Below are 19,141 nucleotides of genomic sequence, written 5' to 3'. Positions count from 1 at the left end.
CATGGGGCATAGAAACCAGTAGCTCAAGGTGGATTGCAATAAAAGCTGTGGTGCAACAGCACGAAGACCTAAAACCATTAGCAAAAGGAGGGTCACAAATGGAAGCTGTGGTGAAATAGGAGGCAGGTATAAAACTGCACCAATGGTGCCTGCTTGGCTGTGGTCTAAGCTTACAAGATGCTTGGACAGCCTCGCCCCATCTGATTTTGTAAATTCTTTCATCCCCATCTGATTTTGTAAATTCTTTCATTCTTTTACAACAGTGATTAGGGCGTGATACATCCTTGTGCCTTATTCATCCTCACATTTCCTTGAAAGAGATTTTCCACGTTTATGAAATGGGTTCCATTCCTTCTGATATTTTCAATGGTTCAGGTTGGATTTTGGAGTGAAACATTTAGTAATTTGGAAGCAATTTACATGGAGAGAATCAGTTTGTTTGGGCAGCTCAAGTCATACATTTAATAGCCTGCATTACCTGCGGTAGCTATTACTGATCATGAATTGTGAAAACCTCAACATCAAGCTCATGGTTGGCTACATTATAAGCAGTATCACACGAATTCACAGATGAGACACAAACATTTGGCTGTTCCTCAATCGTGCAGTTTTTTATTAAAAGCTTGAGAATAATTCCATCATGAAAGTTCCTTATGTCAGAATACATATTACTTTCTCAAACAATGAAATCTGAAGAGATTGAGTTAGTCCATCTTATTCGTGCTCAAATTAAATTCTAAATCCTCTGAAGTACAAAGATTGCCGAATTGGACAGAACTCTTCTGTCTCAAGAGTACAATCCACATTCTAGTATGTGGAGTCAGAGTGCAAAAATCTATTCCTATGGCACAATACAGTGGGTCCATGGTATGGATACTTTTACATTATATTACACCTGAGTATAATATACAGTCTGAATATTCAGTGTCACTGGTACAATTTACATTCTGTGCATGTTCATGAACATAACTGGAGGCACCAAGTTAATGTTCCATAGCCTGTGCATCTACTGTCTGATCAGTAATTGAATATGAAAGGGAAAAAGATAGACTCACACTTAAAATATCTGGAGAGTGCCAACACATAAGAGTAGCTCTCCCAATTCAATCCTTCTCCTGAATTGTATTCTTTCTGAGACCAGGTCCACATGTAAAAAGCTTGATTCTGTCATTTGACTTGACCTTCGGCCGTATTTTCTTGCTTGATCGTCTGCTTCCATCCTTTTACAGCAATCATCCTCCAGAATTTCTACATTCTGCACACTGCATGTGGCAATCTTAGGCTGTAAAGTCTGAGCCTCCTGGATATCTTTTTGCTGTATGATTTTTTCCTCGTTCACTGATGGAACTAGCAAGGCGTACTGCCAAAAAAGTGGGAAATATGTAAAGTTATGATTACACTGGACCTGTTGTTCATAACCGCATTATTGCTCTTCACCTAGATTCTGTTTCCATTCAAACCCTTTGGGAGATAAGAAACCATCTTTCCAAGATAAGCACATGCCAAAAAGAAATCCAATTTCAATGCAGCTCCTGAACTACTTTTTGACTTTGGCCAGATAGCAGGTTTGTTACCTATCCAGTTTTGCTCTGGAATAATGGAGACTCTCTTAATAATGCCCTGTGGTTTGTTTAATTTATGCTCTTCGAAGGACGTAACATCTTGATAAGATGTTACAGCCTTTGGAGAACCAGACATGTTTCATAATAAAGGATACAAAACTGCAATTTGGACTCCTGTCAAAGTACAAATCACTATACTAAGGCAGGAGCATCATCCGCATACATTCATGGCATGTGCATCCCAGCAAGGCGAGCAAGTTTGGTAACGTGGAAAAATGAGTCAAGTTAGTGGGGTTAGCTCTAGAGTTTTCTGGGGAGTTTAGCTAGAGAGGGCTAAAATGGAATTTGGATGGGACTAATACTACATCCTCTCCCGGTATGACACTCTTTCAAGTGGCCTAATCTTCTTCAGCCCTCTGCTTCGAAGTTCCGAACTGATTGTCCCTTCCCCCAGCCACTGCTGCCTGAATTTGATGCTTATATTCGGCTGTCTCTCCCCTTTTCAATATAGTTCAGCTTGTGTCCATTGCCTTGTTTTGTATACTGCAACTTGTAGTGAGCTTCGTTGTGAAAGTTAGATTGTACTGTAGGTTGGACGTTTATCCCCAAATTTCAATAAACAGTATCAGGAATCGTCTGATGTCAAGATCCTTTCTTCGTAGACCAAGTCAGAAAGGACCTGCTGTAAGCTTCATCAGTAACAAAGCTATGTATGCAACTGCGTGGTATTGATGCTTTTCAATCTTTGGTTCTCTGGCTGAAATAATTGTTTATTTTGAGACGATTTCAGAGTGTTCTCAATTTCACAATTATCACCCAATTTCTTGGTTTTGGGTCTCTCAGATCTGAAAGGTATATTTTGTGTGAGGGGTGCTCAGGGTATTACCACATTTGCATTGCAGAGGAAGATCAGCAGAAGACAACTTCTGTGACACCCTGGGAGATTGCATTGCGATTCATGCTGTTGGTTTTTTCAATGAGTCAGCCACCTTCCAAAAGGTTTATGTATGAGGTATTTGAATCATATTTGGAGAAATTCATATGAGGCTTTATAGATGACTTTGGCAGATCGTCTTTTTGGCAGATTCAGTGATCATACAATATCTCATAAAGAAGCCTAATCCAAGAGGAAGATTTGGTAAGTGGTTGGTAGAGTTGCGAGAATGCCAGTCCTCTTTTGTCACTGAAAATTCTATACATGCTATCTTAGCATGCATGCTCACAGAAAGGGAGATAGGAAAGGATGTGGAAAATCAGGTTGAAAGGAAAACTGGCTGCAAAACAGTCCACACAGAAAGCCCAAAAGAAAGTGAGCTGTTGCATACATTATACTTTGATGGAGCATTTCAAAGGAACACAGGAAGGGGTAGCATAGGAATGTGCTTATGCAGTGCTATTGTCAAGAAATTGCAGCGGAGGGGAAAGAAATAAACTCAGTAGCCTCAAATCATGAAGCTGAGTATTTGGCCTTGATCCATGGCTTGAAACGCAGTCGAGAGATAGGGGTTTGGAAGCCTTACAAATGTTGGGGATTGTTTGCTGGTAATGTGCCACATGCAAGGAAATTGGCAGGTGCGCATCAAGAAACTCAAGCCTTTGTAGGAGGAGGAAAAATAGTTGTGCAAACAGCTGGAGGTTAGCTCATTTCTGCACATTATGAGAGAACAAAAGGCCTGGGCTGATAATGGGAAGGTATTTGGAGAGCGAGTGTATAAATTCTGCCTTAAGAGGCTTAGGGCGAGATGAGACAAGACATATAAACAGGAATGGAGAAGTATGTACAGCCAGATAGCTCGTGTGGTGTGATATGAAACAATGTCCGCTTCTGTCTATCAAGCAAGTCACCATGCTAGGAAAATGTTACAGTGAATTTGAATTTATGCAAAAGGGTGTTCTAGTGTGCAAAGTTGTAACCCCACTTCGCCATGGAGTCTAGAGGAAGAGGGGGAACTCCATAAGCTTCAGAATGCAACAAGAATCCTAAGGATCAGAGATGTCCCATGGGAGTTATGTAATTAAACATGTTATATGTGGTTGTGTTCCCATGGGGGGGAGGGCGGTTAGTTTGTGAAGGCTAAGGCGTGGTGTGAATAAAAAGTTTCTAGAGGAGAGCCTGGGGGTGAATTCAAGAGAGAAGCGGTGAGCATGAAGAGGTCTCGGGGAGTGGACATGGGAAAAAAAGAGGTAGATAGTTGGGGATCGGGGGAGGTTCTCATGTGGAAACTCCCTTTGAATGCTGTACAAAACAGTTTGAGAGGAATGAAAGATCAACAAGCTATTTAGAGCCAGTCTCTCCCTTTTTCACCTTTGCTTGCACCCCACATATAAGATGCAATTATACAGCACATAAATATTTTAATCCCATTTCAGTATGCATTTATTTATGTATGAAGGAATGTATGTATGTATGCATATGTATATGTACGTATGTACGTATGTATGTATGTATGCACACACTTTTTTTTTTTGGTAGAACAAATTTCACATTAAGAAAGAAAGAAAAAATAAAATTGTGTGTGTGTGTGTGTGTATCTATCTATCTTTGTATGTATCTATATGTGCGTGTGTGTGTGTGTCTAGGTAGAACAAATTTCACATTAAGAAAGAAAGAAAAAATAAAATTGTGTGTGTGTGTGTGTGTGTGTGTGTATCTATCTTTGTATGTATCAATATGTGCGTGTGTGTGTGTCTAGGTATCTCTATCGCTTTATGATTGTCTACGTGCATGGGATTTAGATTATCCCACTTTCTTGTCATTGATGAAATCTTCTGATGCTTGTACCTGGAGGTCCCAGCTTTTGGGACTGATTCTTGTAATATAATCTTGAATGGATTTCAAACCACCCCCCCCCAAAAAAAAAAAGTGTGTGTGTGTGTGTGTGTACATCAGCAGCTTCAGGCCCATTTCCCCAGTGCTACCTTTTGGTTTTCATCCGGTGAGGCAAGCTATATGATCTTCTTTTCTATTGGGTTTGTTAGTGGGCACTCTGGACCCTCTGCAATCATTGGGTCTTTGGCGATCCCTCTTTGGCTGAGTATCGGTTCTTCCATGCCTCTTTACAACAATCGTTTTATGATTGTCTACATGTGCGCTACATAGATTATCCTGCCTTCTTGTCGTGTAATGACATCTTCTGATGTTTGTAGTTCTTAGTCCCTTTCTTTGGGACTATTTTTGTAATATAATGACAAATGTATTACACACCAAAAAAAAAAAGTGTGCGCGCGTGTGTGTGTATACATATATACATACATACATGTATGCATGCATGTATGTACAATGCAACCAATTATATCAAGGCAGTTGCCAATGCCAAAACAAAATGCTTTGCATGCATGACAGCCAATCAAGGCACATCCAGGGTAGTATTCCCCGATCGAGGACATTGACATGTAGCATGTACGTTTAGGTATTGCAGATTTGCTGACATACCTCAATACTTGCCTGCTAAGAGAGATTTTTGACCATGACTTTATTCTAGAGTCTTGTAGCAGCAAATCAACAAAGATTTGGAGGATGGCTCATACATATGTGCATAGATTATAGAGATTACCACAAGTTTCGATGTCCCCCCCTTTTTTTTTCAGGAAATAGTAATATATTCCATTCAACAAAGGTTTGGCTGGAGGCAATGTTTGACAGTTAAATAATTTACAAACAGCTCTAAATTGTTTGTTGTTGACAACTTTTTTCCCCTTTTTCTTTGGTTCCTAACAACTAATTCATCCATGGCTAGAATCTACTTCTTGGAAGCTATGATATGTAATTTAAAGGGCAAGATTCTTTCTGTTGGGATGGCTGTAATAAATGGAAAAAACAAGCTACGTTAATTGGGGTTAGCCCTTGAGTTTGCTAAGCTAAAGATGACTTTGGAGGGGACTACGGAATTCCATCCAAGACCCCTTGTACCACAATTTTTTAATGTGATGTTCTTGCTTCGACGTCTCACTTCCTGCACACTCCCTCTCACTCCTTTGCAATTGTGCACACTCCCTTTCTTGCTTCGAGGTCTCACGTCATCTGCAACTGCCTCTCCACCCCCTCCACTTTCCACACAATACATGTTCACTCGCTTCCTTCTATACTCCTTCCCCCTAATCTCTTCTTGGTTACTCTACTCCCTTGTCTACCTCTGCTCCATTCCTTTGTTAGAGCACGACAGCACCAAGGGGCAGGAAGAATACCCTCTTTACCTATGTCTCCAATCAAGTTGACTGGATAATTGGTACTAAGTGGGACTTGGCTGCCAAGCATTTGCTGCTAGCCTGAAGTGGCAAACAAGCCAGTGGCTTAGGTGGCTAGCATTACATAGCTTGGTTAACCATGACATTTGAGAACCCAACAGATGATCAAAGACAGGGCTGTTGCAGGTAGCCGCTGGACCAGGTTCAACAATTCACCCATGGGCAGAAGGGTAGCCTCCTTACCAAGGCCTAGGGTGACTGTGACACGACCCTAGTGCTCCTGTGTGACCTGACCTGCAAACAAACACCAGAAACCAATCCTAGAACCATAAAGGAATCCGCAGGCTTGCTTACCACCCAACCATGGCATCCTAGACTAGGATGCCCCCTCCACGCCATAGGCTGAGCTGCTGGCAATTGGCACATCTCCCAACCATGATCCCAGCCGGTGTCCCATACCACCAGGTGTCGCCCTCAAGGAGCCTTGGATCGATCTGCTGGGCCTTGGGCTAATCTAGAGAGCAGGTGTGCGTCCACACACAATCCAGGATCCAGACCAATAGGGGAGAACTGACTTGCTCTGCCCTGCTCTCCTAAAAACTGAGCCCCCTGGCCCCCTTATATAGACTTGGGCCTCGGGCGGCTATTTATAGCCGAAACCCTAACTCGTGCCATTTGCCCTTGCAACCCAACCTGAGAATCACTTGCCTTGCCTCTACCCTCCCCAGGCTACTTGAGCTAGTCCTGTGTGCCTAGGGCACACGTCAGACACAATCCGTGCACATGACATACTTCCCCTCCTCTAAGAACTCACTCCTGAGTTCCCTAAAAAACCTGGGAATGTCCTCTGGAGGTTTGGTAATGTCTCCCATGTTGCATCCTTCTCAACACGATCCTTCCACTTGATCTTGTATTCCGTGATAGTTCGATTACGAAGCTGTCTTTCCCGAAATTCAAGAATACTCTCAGGCTCATGTGGAATAAAAGTCAAATCTGTAACTTCTACTATTTCTTGAGGAGAAACAAGTTGATCATCTACACCCAGTAACTCTTTTAGTCTACTGACATGAAATACTGGATGTACTTCAACATCAGGAGGCAATTCTAGTTTATATGCAACTGTTTCTTATAATAACCTTGAACAAACCATAGTATCTGGGGGATAACTTCGGAACCAAACTAGTACTTAGGCTCTTGGATTCCTTGGGAATACGCAAATATACCATCATTCCTTCAGAGAACTCTCTAGGTGAACGATGTTTATTAGCATAAAACCTGTCCCGATCTTGGGCACTTCTAATAGACTCCTTGGCAAACTGCAACATTTCTTGCATGTCTTGCAAGAATGTGTTTGCAACATCATTTTGGATTCCCTTTAACCCAACCATAACTAGTGACTTAGGTTGAAACCCGTACATAAGCATAAAAGGATTGTAACCGTACTCGAATGCTTTGCACAGTTATAAGTAAATTCTATTATGGGGAGATAATCTTCCCATGAAGACTATCTCCTAGAAACATATGCCTGAAGCATATCATCAACCAACTGGTTGACCTTTTCTGTACTGCCATCAGATTGTGCATGATCTGAGGAACTCATACTTAGAGTAGTTTCTAACTTCTCAAAAACAAGTTTCCATAAGTTACTTGTAAACTTCGAGTCCTTGTCATTGACTATGTCAGAAGGCAAACCATATAGCTTAAATAAGTGGTCCACAAACTCGTGAGCCAACTGAACAGCTGATATGGTCGATTTAGTAGGTAAGAATCTAGCCATTTTTGTCATACGGTCCACTATGACCCAAATAGAGTCATGACCCTTGCGTGTTCTAGGCAAACCGGTAATAAAATCCATGGAAATACTTTCCCATTTATTGCCTGGGATTTGCAATGGCTGTAATAAACTCGCGCTTCTAAGGCGTTCTGCCTTAGTAACCTGACAAATCCGGCAACCTACCACATAGTTTTCAATAAATGCACGCATCTTAGGCCAATAAAAGGTATGCTTCACAAGAGACAGAGTCATGTGTACTCCAAGATGTCCTGCACTAGGTGCATCATGACACTCCCGAAGAATCTTGGATCGAAGATCCAACACATCGGGTACACAAATTTTATCATTACGGAACAGCAAGCCATTCCGAATCATCCAGTGACCTCTGGCCGCCTGTACAGTAGGTGGCTTGGTCAATCATTGAGCTCCCATCTTGGACCTTCTGCCAATACTGATTGAAATGACTATGCTTCACAAGAGACAGAGTCATGTGTACTCCAGGATGTCCTACACTAGGTGCATCATGACACTCCCGAATAATCTTGGATCGAAGATCCAACACATCGCGTATACAAATTTTATCATTACGGAACGTGTTCTAGGCAAACCGGTAATAAAATCCATGGAAATACTTTCCCATTTATTACCTGGGATTTGCAATGGCTGTAATAAACTCGCGCTTCTAAGGCGTTCTGCCTTAGTAACCTGACAAATCCGGCAACCTACCACATAGTTTTCAATAAATGCACGCATCTTAGGCCAATAAAAGGTATGCTTCACAAGAGACAGAGTCATGTGTACTCCAAGATGTCCTGCACTAGGTGCATCATGACACTCCCGAAGAATCTTGGATCGAAGATCCAACACATCGGGTGCACAAATTTTATCATTACGGAACAGCAAGCCATTCCGAATCATCCAGTGACCTCTGGCCGCCTGTACAGTAGGTGGCTTGGTCAATCATTGAGCTCCCATCTTGGACCTTCTGCCAATACTGATTGAAATGACTATGCTTCACAAGAGACAGAGTCATGTGTACTCCAGGATGTCCTACACTAGGTGCATCATGACACTCCCGAATAATCTTGGATCGAAGATCCAACACATCGCGTATACAAATTTTATCATTACGGAACAGCAAGCCATTCCGAATCATCCAATGACCTCCGGCCGCTTGTACAGTAGGTGGCTTGGTCAATCATTAAGCTCCCATCCTGGACCTTCTGCCAATACTGACTGAAATGATTATCAGTCACGCAAAGCCCTCTCAAAGTGAAATAGGTCAGAGGAAATCTCGGTAAACGATAAACTATTTACCATTTTAATTTGACTTAAGGCATCTGCGACACTATTTAAGGAACCTTTCCTATACCGAATCTCAAAATCAAAATCTTGTATCAACTCAAGCCATCTAGCCTTCCTACCCCTCAAATCATCCCCTTCACACACATATCGTATTGACTGATGATCAGTCAACACGACAAATCTGGAACCATATAGATAATGTCTCCAAACTTTAAGAGCATAGACCACTGCATAAAGTTCCTTCTCCATGGTAGGCCAACGATATTGAGTGTCATCTAGCTTTTTACTCTCAAAAGCTACAGGTCGGCCCTCTTGGAATAATGCTGCCCCAATCGCATAATCACTCGCATCAGCCTCTAAGACATAAGGCCGGGTAGGATCGGGTAGTGCAAGAACAGGCACACTCTTGATACAATTTTTCAAAACATCAAAAGCCTTGTTCAATTCGTCATTCCAAGTAATAGGCTGAATAGACTTACATCCACGACCCTTCAATATGTTGGTCAAGGGGACTGTGATTTTAGAATAATCACGAATTGATTTTCGTAAGAAGACAGTGAATCCTAAGAAAGAACGAAGTTGCTTGACTGTCTCAAGAATAGACCAACTCAAAACCTTCTGAATTCGATCTTCATCAATGTTAAGCCCTTCCCTAGAGATCTTGTGTCCTAAGTAAATGATCTCCTTCATAAGAAAGTCACATTTACTGATCTTAGCATACAACTGTTTCTATCTTAATAAAAGTAAAACAATCTTGAGGTGACCAATATGGTCCTCAAGAGTCTTGCTGTAAACTAAGATGTCATCCAAGAACACAACCACAAACTTGGCCAAATAATCTCGGAACAAGTCATTCATCATTTGTTGGAAGGTTGCGGGAGCATCACATAAATACGTATCTGGTGATAACTAGTACGCAAATCAATTTTAGTGATGTACTTCGCTCCTACTAATCTGTCTATCAAGTCATCAGCACGAGGGAGAGGATACCTATTCTTGATTGTTACTTTATTTAATCTTTTATAATCCACACACATTCATCTTTCTTCTTCCTCAAAAGAACAGGAGCACCCCAGGGTGATTTACTTGGGCGTATATACCCCAACTTCAAATACTCTTGAAGTTGCTGAGCTAACTCATCCTCCTCAAACTGACTCATCCTATAAGGAGGTATACTTACAGGCTGAGCGCCTAGGACCAAATCTATGCGATGGTCAACTGCCCTCTCTGGAGGTAAACCTACCGGCAATTGTTCGGGAAATACATCTTTGAATTCAGCTAACGACTTCTTTAGTTCCATATGTTCTAGCACACTTAATTCATTTGAAGAAGAAACAGATGCAACAAATGAAGAAAGTGGAATCAAAACACAGTGAAACACATCAGAAGTAGTTTGTATCATATTATGTACTTGAATCACATTTGCAAGAGGTCCATCTGAGGGATGAATGTCATCACACTGTATGGTAATCCGAGTGTCCTGGTGCAAAAGAGAGAGAGTATGAGATTTCCATCCAAATTGGACATCATGGGTTTTAAACCATTCGATGCCGATACATTAGAAAAACAGTTTCGTAACTCACCTGTTGTTTTTGTCCGAAGTCCCTGCTCGAGTATAACTCTATGTTTGCTTCTTCCGACTGCAGCCAAGGTAGTACAAGTCCATCTTTGTTCGTAAAGCTACATCCTTCTGAACTTGTTGATAGAGGAATGTTTCCTTGTTGACAGGCGTCTTTTTCAGGGAATGTACAACCTTTGCATTGTATTGGCTCCAGACAGTAATTCTCACTCCCTTGGCTGAAACATGAAGGAATTTTCCTCATGGATGCATTATTGTCCACATCAGTACTTCCTAGGCCTGATAGAGAAACATATCTCTTCAGTAAATGTTTGGCTTGCTCCTCCAGATACTTGGAAATCAGCATCCCTTTCTCCTGTGTAATTACAACGATTGAGAAAATAACCACCATCATGTATCAATTAGGTGTGCTGTGCACAATGTGACACACGCACATGCATGCACAGAGAGAGACAGAGAGAGAGAAAGAGAGAGAGAGAGAGAGAGAGAGAGAGAGAGAGAGAGAGAGCCGTTCTATAATAATGTTTTTCAAAATTCATTATAACAATTAGCCAGAATGTATATGTACTGCGGAGATACCAGAATTTAACAAACACATGCAGTAATGGATGCACTAGAACGAACCTCCATAACAGACTCTGGTCTTTGCAAGAGTCCGGAGGCAGCAATCAGCTCTTTAATCAGTTTTATAAGGTCCACGCACCTTCTTTGTTCTGCAGCCAATTGTGACTGCAACTTCTGAACCTCCTTCTCTGCCTGTAAGACACAGCATGCAAAATGAAATGCTGCTGTGAAATTTCAGATATTAGATGTTTGTTCAACCCCGTGTCAATGTGATCACTAGAGGTGTGATGCAGAAAATTCACTAACTCTTGCACACAATAAAGGCGAAGCAGAAGCACCTGCTCAACCTTAGCTGCATAATCGTTGCAGGCATATGTGACAGCTCTTGTGATTTCATCTTGAAATGAAGTGGCCTTGTTGCCAGATCCACATACTGAGCATTCTAACCAGGCATTTTCTTTGGCCTGTCATATCATCATCTGAAGTTCATTGTCAAAAAAGTATCGGTGCATAAAATATGAGCTCTGCTAACACATAAAAGCTCATTCTAATCACGCTGAGCATTCTAACCATGCGTTTTCTTTGGCCTGTCGTATCATCATCTGAAGCTCATTGTCAAAAAAGTATGGCTGCATAAAATATGAGCTTCGCTAACATATATGTAGGTACGAGTTCTTTTCCTTTCAATTTTCAGAAGGGAGCTCTACTGCAAATATATAAATAATTGCTTTTAACTTCACAGGACTGAACCCCGTGTCATGCAAAATTAGACCAAAGGTAAAGATGCGCTTTAACAATGTCAAAATTCTCGCAATTACTTCTGAGTATAAAAAAAGAATCCTTGATCCCCCCAGAAAGTTACAACGTTCATCGGTCTGTTTTCGGCAAGGCTAACTGAGATACAATGCTTCAAAACAGAGGAAATTGAGAATACTTTAGTTCCTGAAAATCACCCGTCTGCATTGACCTTTAATAAAAGCAAAGGGGCAGATTTTCAGGAGAGCATAAAGAGTCTCTCACATTTCCAAAGGCATTCTTAATATCAGCAACAGCGTGCCAGACTTCTGCCCTGATCGTATCGTGTAGCTCATTGATATTGAGCGTTTTTGTCTTCAATGGCTGCAATTATCGGCCCATCGTTGAGCGCTCTCTCTCTCTCTCTCTCTCTCTCTCTTCACGCGCCTGCATGCGTCTGCAGCCCTCAAAAGCATGCAAACACATGCTCGAGCTAATATAATCGCACCCTGCATTTACGACTAATTACGAGGGCAATAATCGAGACTCAACAAAATGTCAACCTTGTTCTGTGCATGCACCGCTTGTATGATTTTCTCTTCAACTTGCCCGTCGGGTTGATCACCAAGATTTTTTATTGATCTCTGCATAAGATGGCACCTGAGAAACTCAAGATTGTATCCAAAAACACAGTTACTGAAACCACATGGCCGAAAAATATTTTACAACTATTGGGGGCAAAAAACCTTAGGAGACCCGAGAGTGGGCATCTCGTCTTCATATTGTCTACGAAGGACTTGCTGGCGAGGTGATGATAGATACCCATCATATATCTGTGTCTGTGATTCTCTAATATCATCAAGTTCCTGTGTTGGCCTCCTTTTCCCTATGTCACTCTGCAAATGTTTTGCTGAAATGAGCATGTCTCTTGTCTAGCTAAACAGGCTTGTCGTAAAACTAAAGGAGTGCCATTGTAAATTTGATCACCTTCCTTACCTCTGAGAGTTGACGGTTAAGAAATCGAACGGACCGAGTTCCGTGAAACATCTTGTTCTCCCGAAATCTTGGAGAGTCGCTTGAATACTTTGTCTGTGTAAACTCTGTATAGCTGCTGCATCGTCTGTGAGTATCTTTTCGAGACGGAGTGTCCTCAGGTATCTGAGCTCTTGATCCATTTCCATCATTTTGAGGCATAACACAGTTCCTCCTTGTTGTGGATTTGAATGCAGACACTGCCATGTCTTCTCTAGGATGTCAACGATGTTGCCACCATAACCGGTGTGCTCTACGCGGGCGGGATCAATCTGCATTACAGTTAAAAATTAGAGATTTGCGGAGGACAATTTGTTATATTTTGTTCAATCTAATAACTTGACCGTTGAAGCTGAGGTTGACACTCGAGACTACTAGTTTAAGGGTGCGACGGAGATTCACAAATTGAGTGCGAAGGAATTTGGGAACCCGTGGGGAGCCAATTCATCATACGCTAGTTCAGAGTTTCAAGTATCACTGACGCAAGGAATATAACGATCATGACTACGGCACAATTACAGGAACATCGATTAGACACTTCAATCGCAGAATACACTGCAGCACTGCTCTTCCGTGAGGCGGAGCGAGCTTAAAGGGTCAGGACTAGAAGGTTGGCGTTACGAATATGTCACACCGGGTAATACAATGGCATTCATAGGTAGACGTCAAAATTTGGTCGGTGCGAGAAGGACGACGGCAACGAGCTTTATGATTGACTAGCTTCATGATCCGTAGAGAAGAGATCAGAGTGGCAGGACAAGAAAGCGAAGCGGTTTTGTGCCTGACTTTGAGGGGCCTTCGTCATTCGTTTTGACGCGGTAGAGGCGACGTGGGAAGGTAGTGGATTCAGAATGCAGCATCTTCGATCGAAAGAAACAAAGAAAGAATATAATCCAAGACGAGCAGCGATCAGCACGCGAGTGATGGAAATTCACAGGTTTGATATGGCGTTGTGAATTTGAAGCGAGTGTGTGCGAACAGAAAGAGATGAATTTAGGGGTCCACAAAGTGCAGGAACATGCAGGAACTGTGGACGAAGCTCCCGCCATGGAGAGCGCAACAGAGCAGGGAAGACGTGAGGCAGGCAGGGTACTCTCGTGAGCTCCGCCAGAGCCTAGCTAATCAAACGCTACAGTTTCGTTGATCCTGTTGATTGCAAGACGTTTATTCCGCCATAGCCGTTACAATTTGCGATGGTCTTCCTGTAATTATGCTAAACTACTGTTTGATAGAGATACTGCAACCAGAAACAAACAAGAAGGAGCTGCTAGCGAACGGTTTCAAAATGATCAAAGCAGCTTGATGCCTCCGTGTGTGACGCGTTACAACTGACAATAGTTTGCAATTTACAGCAGGAACTGCCGTTGCTTTTTCACCTACAGTACTCGTAGCGGAGTGATCGATCTCTTCTGCGTTTTCCGAATTTCTTGAGTTTCCTGCGTCGGCCGGAGCTTGCAGCAGCGAATTAGCTTAACTTCTAACGATGCTTCGTCTTTACGGTCAAATTCTGAATCGATGCTTCCTGCACTTTACCGTTATCGTCCGAGGTCTCTGGATCCAGACTCCAGAGGCAGATTGTCCGAAGCATTCTCGTTATTTAGTCCTAATGCAATCGAAAAGGAGACGCCTATATTGCAGCAAGCGAATTGATTGACGAAGGAGGGGATCCAGGCAGTTCACATCCCAAAACTGACGAAAGAAGTCAAGAAAGTAGCTATTGCATCATACAACAGCATAGACTTCGTCAAGCCACGGCAAAGCAAATGACGATGCTGTTGTATAATGCAATAGCTTCGTTCTTCACACGATCCTCTTTCGAAGCGAAGGGGGAGGAACGCCATGCAAACAGACCACGGCAAAAAAACACACCAAAACTTCCCAACGTTCGATGCTTTTGCGTTCAAGAAACACAATTTTTTGTCAATCATACCGTTGCCTCGTCTCGCTCGTTAGCTTCAAAACAGAAGTACTACACGGAGCTTTACCGAAAACTTCCGAATTCCATGACGATTCTATAATGCAATAGTAACGTTCTTCAAGGCCATATGCAAGCAAACCACGGCAAAAAACCAACAGAAAATCCACCCCTGCGTGTTCCCGATTTTCGATGCTTTTTGCATTTAAGAAAGGAAACTAAACCACAATCGAAACGCAGCGTCCCTGAATTTTTTCGTCAACACGACGGCGTTCTGTCCCATCCACCGCGCCCTGCCTTTTCGTCTCGCTCGTTAGATTCACAACACCAGTCCTATAACACGCAACGTTAATGTAACCGAAAACTTCCAGCGAATAATTTCCATCATCCTTCTCTTCACATGCGAAGAAAACGTTGCATCGATGATGTAGCAAACCTTCCGACATTCCACGATTTTTCTCAGCTTATCACACTGAACAAAACTAGCCGGCCTGAACAAAATAATATTGCTACAATCATGCAGCAAAGCTCCGTACCTTACCGGATCGCGGGTCGAAGGAGCCGGATCAGATTCAGAAATTGCAGCACAGCAAGGACGCCATATATGGTTAATGGTCGTGAAGCATGTCGGTTGTGGTTCATTGTTTCGCCATTTGCATCGGAACGAATATTGAAAGTTGTTCTCAAATTAGAGTGGGAGGTTCTTCGTTAAGGATGAGTGGATATTCAAAAGAAGAAGCCGTTGCCGGAAAGATTCCCGGTTGATGTTTCCGGCAGCGCAACGGTGGAAACTTCCCGCCAGAAAGTGATGTTTCCGGGAGCCCCATGGCCCTCACCCACCCAAGAATCTAAATCTGGACCGTTGGATTAGAATTTTTTCATAATGGTGATCTTCTTTCCTTGCCCCAACTTGTGGGGCAGTCCCACTTTCTCTACTCCGAGAAATTTCCCAGGTGGATGTTGATCAGATCACCTTTTTACTCTTCCCTGAAAGTTCCCCGGTTGATGTTTCCAGGAGCCCAATGGTGGAAACACCCCGAGTTACATGTTCATAGGAACCCAATGTTGGAAGTTCCTAGGTGGATTCCAACCACGTAAGTTCCCTGGTAGATGCCAATCAAGTCACCATTTCATTCTAGCTGGAAAGTTCCCAAGAGCCAAATCCAAGAAAGTTCTCAGATTGAGATGTTTTTGGCAACCCAATGCTCTGGAAGTTCCCCACTGCCCAATGTCAGCAATTTCCAAGGTTGATGCTCCCTAGAGCTTGAGAAAATTCCAAGTAGCTCGATTCAACAAACGTGAGTTTAGTGTGTGAACATAAGAATATTGACCTTACCTAAAGAAACAAGGTGAATGATATATATCTATCATTCATTAGGCGTGTTGTGGGTGAGTGAAATGCTTAAGAGAGAGCATAAAATTGGAGGCATGAAAAGGAAAGAGTGTACAAAGAGTAGTAAATGCAAATGGTCCAAGAGTCAACAAGATGAATTTCATTGAGAGAGAGAGAGAGAGAGAGAGAGAGAGAAGGGGGGGGGGGGTAGGCTAAAGAGGACGAAGTTACTAAATGCATGCATTAAAGCCTTCCAAACTTCCAAAGGCAAGCCAAAAGCATGGAGGACACAAAAACTCTTTTTGCAAATATAGTTATAAATTGTTGTCCAAATTTATGAAACTCTTACACCATGGGTGCAATTATATGTAAAAAGTGTTATTAAAAAACCCGAACAAGGTGTATATCTATCTATCTATACATATAGATATTATATATATATATATATCGGGTATATATCTATATATATATATATATATATATATATATACATATATGCACCATGCATGCTTACCAAATCAGAGGAGAAATGTGTAAAAAGTATTAAAATCGGTATGAAAATCCAAACAAGGTATATACATTTTTTGAAGAATGCCTATAACTTAGCAAACTCAAGTCACATAATTGGCACAAGCTATTACAAGTTATTTTCGCACTTTGCTTGCATTTGAGTCACCTCGTAGATGCAATTGTTGTATGTAGTTTGTGGATGTTTTTTTGGGGAAAGATTCATGAAGGTATTGGAAGGGTGTGTAAGAAAGCAAGTAGAGAGTATGTGGTGGAGTAGAGTAGTGTCTTTAATGAGGAGCCCTTGGCCATGTTGGACCTGCCTCGGGCTAGCCTAGCATGCACTACAAAGGGCTGGTGTCATGGATGCAGTTGTGGGATAGGAGACGAGTTGATTGGGCCTCATTGGGGTGACTGGTGGATCAATACAGGTTAAATGATAGGCCCGGAAGCTTTACTTTTGCATGTGCTCGCTAGTGTCCCAGAGGGTTGGCCCTCCATCTGTGTGCCAGCTCGGTCATGGAGGGTAAACGGGCAGGGTGACTCTGAGGAAAATTTTGGCAAGGAGCGTTTATAGGAGGCTATTGTCGGGTAGGACCATGTATGGTCACTTGAACGCCAAATGGAAGTTGAGAAGGTCTCCTAAATGGTGGACATAATAGGGTTGGAGGACACCTGGAAGGGCTTCAAGATTGGAAAGGCTAGCTTCATGTCGTGGAAGGCGATGCATATGTGACTTCCCCTTAGGAACAGAGTTGCAAGGTGGAAGCATATCAATCCTTGTTGCACGATGTGTGGGTAGGATTTTGAAGAGGTGTCAATGGTTGCACTTGTTTTGGTCTTATCTGCTAGCTAAAAGGGTTTGGAGCAGGATTACGGGAGCTATTAGGACGGTTGGGTTGATGGAAAAGTTCAATTTATGTGCCAAATGGCGATTGGTATTGTTGGGGGAAACTAAAGGGTTGCCATCTATGCTATGCACCTATTGGCCATATATACGAGTGGCAATGTTTCTTGGTATCTGGGTTGTGTGCAATAAAGTTGTATTTGGGGAGGGGGTGGGTTTTAGGTATAGGGAGGAGGCTATCATAGGTGTTGTTAAGAGTCAAGACGTTTCAATCAGATTTTGGGTCATATGTTAGCTCTATATATCAACGAGTGGGGGTTTGGCTTTTGGAGATGAGTATGTCATTGCTGTAGAGTAGCATATACCATGAATAGTATGCCCGGCAAGTTGGCCAGTATAGTTGTAATGGATTTTCCTTATTTATAAAAGCCCCCCAAAAAAGAAAGCATTTCATTAATTCACTACAAGGAGATGGCCGCTTTGTGACATTCAAACTGACATAAAATACCTTAGAATTATTTTTTTCTAAAATTAAAAATGTCAATATGCTAGTAGGAATGTCCGTTGCAATGAGCATGTCAGCACATGTACATCAGAATAATCGTCGGTAGCCTACAATGATCACTAATCATCGATAACCTACAATCACTAATCATTGGTATCGTTGTTCGTCTGTTCGTCAGTAAATACCAACACTTTTGTTTTATAAAAAATTACATTTGTGGGGCTTGTTTCAGCCCCATTCTACCCCACTGATGTGACATCATAGTTCCTTTCTAAAGAGGCTAGTACAAAGATGAATATGTACATGCCGAAAAAGAGCTACACAATGACAAAAATGCTACATAAATCTCATGTCATTTAGTACAAAAATGAATACAAGATGGCCGAATGATGGCTATTTACAACATGGCAACATGGCAAAAGGATGGCTAACACTATTGCAGATGAAGTGAGAAATAGTTCATAGAAACGAGAACTAAATGGAATATTCTTTTTTAAACCGTTAAAAATTGCTATTTTTTACTCATTTCTAAAAAATGGCTTACTATTAAATGCCCCCCCAAAAAAAAACACTAGAAAAATGGAATTCTTGACTTAACTAGATTTGCATGAATACATAAAATTGAGCACATTCTCCATTAAACTGATGTACACACAAGGAAGAAAGTTAGCGTGATTGCAATTTTATCTTATCAAAATAAAAGGAAAATCTACCCATCATACTCTCCGCATATTTTTGTCTCCTCATCAAGCGCATATTTTGTAATTCCTGGATGATGCCAGCATATATTGCATCCTCATCTATTTGTGGAAGTTTGAATTTAATCTCCATCTCGATATCTATAGGTCACGAGGAAAGTTGATGCTATTATGTGACTGATAGCTCATGATAGAAATTGATGATGTTATCAAGTTATGTCATAAGTTGAAGAAAATAGCAATTAGCCATAATATGATTTGAATGTGGGTATATGTGTTGTCTAGATGGAATTTCTTTCTATAAGAAATTTTATAGTAGACAATCACCCCCTTACATTGCACCCAATTTTGGAGGGAATTCAAATTCAAGTGTGAACAAAATGCCAAAACATAACTGTAGAGCCACTCGTGCTTTAAATTTTGAGCCAGCCAGAAAGCTCCCAAAACGGAGTCCCGGTTCAAAAGTTAGAGCCGTTTACTATTTGTATCATTGTTATGAAAAAATTCGATGATGTTATCGAATTCTGTCATAACTTATGACAAAATTCGATGATATCATTGATTTTTTTCATAACTTATGACAAAACTCGATGCTGTTAT

The 19,141-nt window shown here is 41.7% G+C and overlaps 1 protein-coding gene across 1 annotated transcript; it reads right to left on the bottom strand.

Moving 5' to 3' along the window:
* Positions 1-1,057: 1,057 nt before the first annotated feature.
* LOC147901769 (uncharacterized) lies at positions 1,058-12,943 on the bottom strand. Its single transcript, XM_087374366.1, has 8 exons — positions 12,701-12,943; positions 12,451-12,600; positions 12,268-12,348; positions 11,990-12,088; positions 11,308-11,433; positions 11,030-11,161; positions 10,410-10,760; positions 1,058-1,360 (listed from the first exon to the last, which is right to left on the bottom strand). The coding sequence occupies exons 1-8, from the start codon at positions 12,941-12,943 to the stop codon at positions 1,058-1,060; spliced, it is 1,485 nt and encodes a 494-aa protein (XP_087230492.1).
* Positions 12,944-19,141: the final 6,198 nt, after the last annotated feature.

Source organism: Dipteris shenzhenensis, chromosome 5, assembly GCF_047967505.1.
Source record: "Dipteris shenzhenensis isolate YYH24624 ecotype China chromosome 5, Dip_SZ_1.0, whole genome shotgun sequence".
NCBI lineage: Eukaryota > Viridiplantae > Streptophyta > Polypodiopsida > Gleicheniales > Dipteridaceae > Dipteris > Dipteris shenzhenensis.
The sequence above is the reverse complement of the archived record's forward strand: the minus strand, read 5'-3'. Positions and strand labels throughout refer to the sequence as shown.

Bases quoted from the DNA above. Each gene is read 5' to 3' on its own strand.
- LOC147901769 (XM_087374366.1), bottom strand. From the start codon at position 12,943: ATGGCAGTGTCTGCATTCAAATCCACAACAAGGAGGAACTGTGTTATG. The intron at 11,162-11,307 runs GTGCTTCTGCTT...TGTGTCTTACAG, and splicing joins ATGCAGCTAAGGTTGAGCAG to GCAGAGAAGGAGGTTCAGAA. The intron at 1,361-10,409 runs GTGAGTTACGAA...CTTTTTTGGCAG, and splicing joins ACTTCGGACAAAAACAACAG to TACGCCTTGCTAGTTCCATC.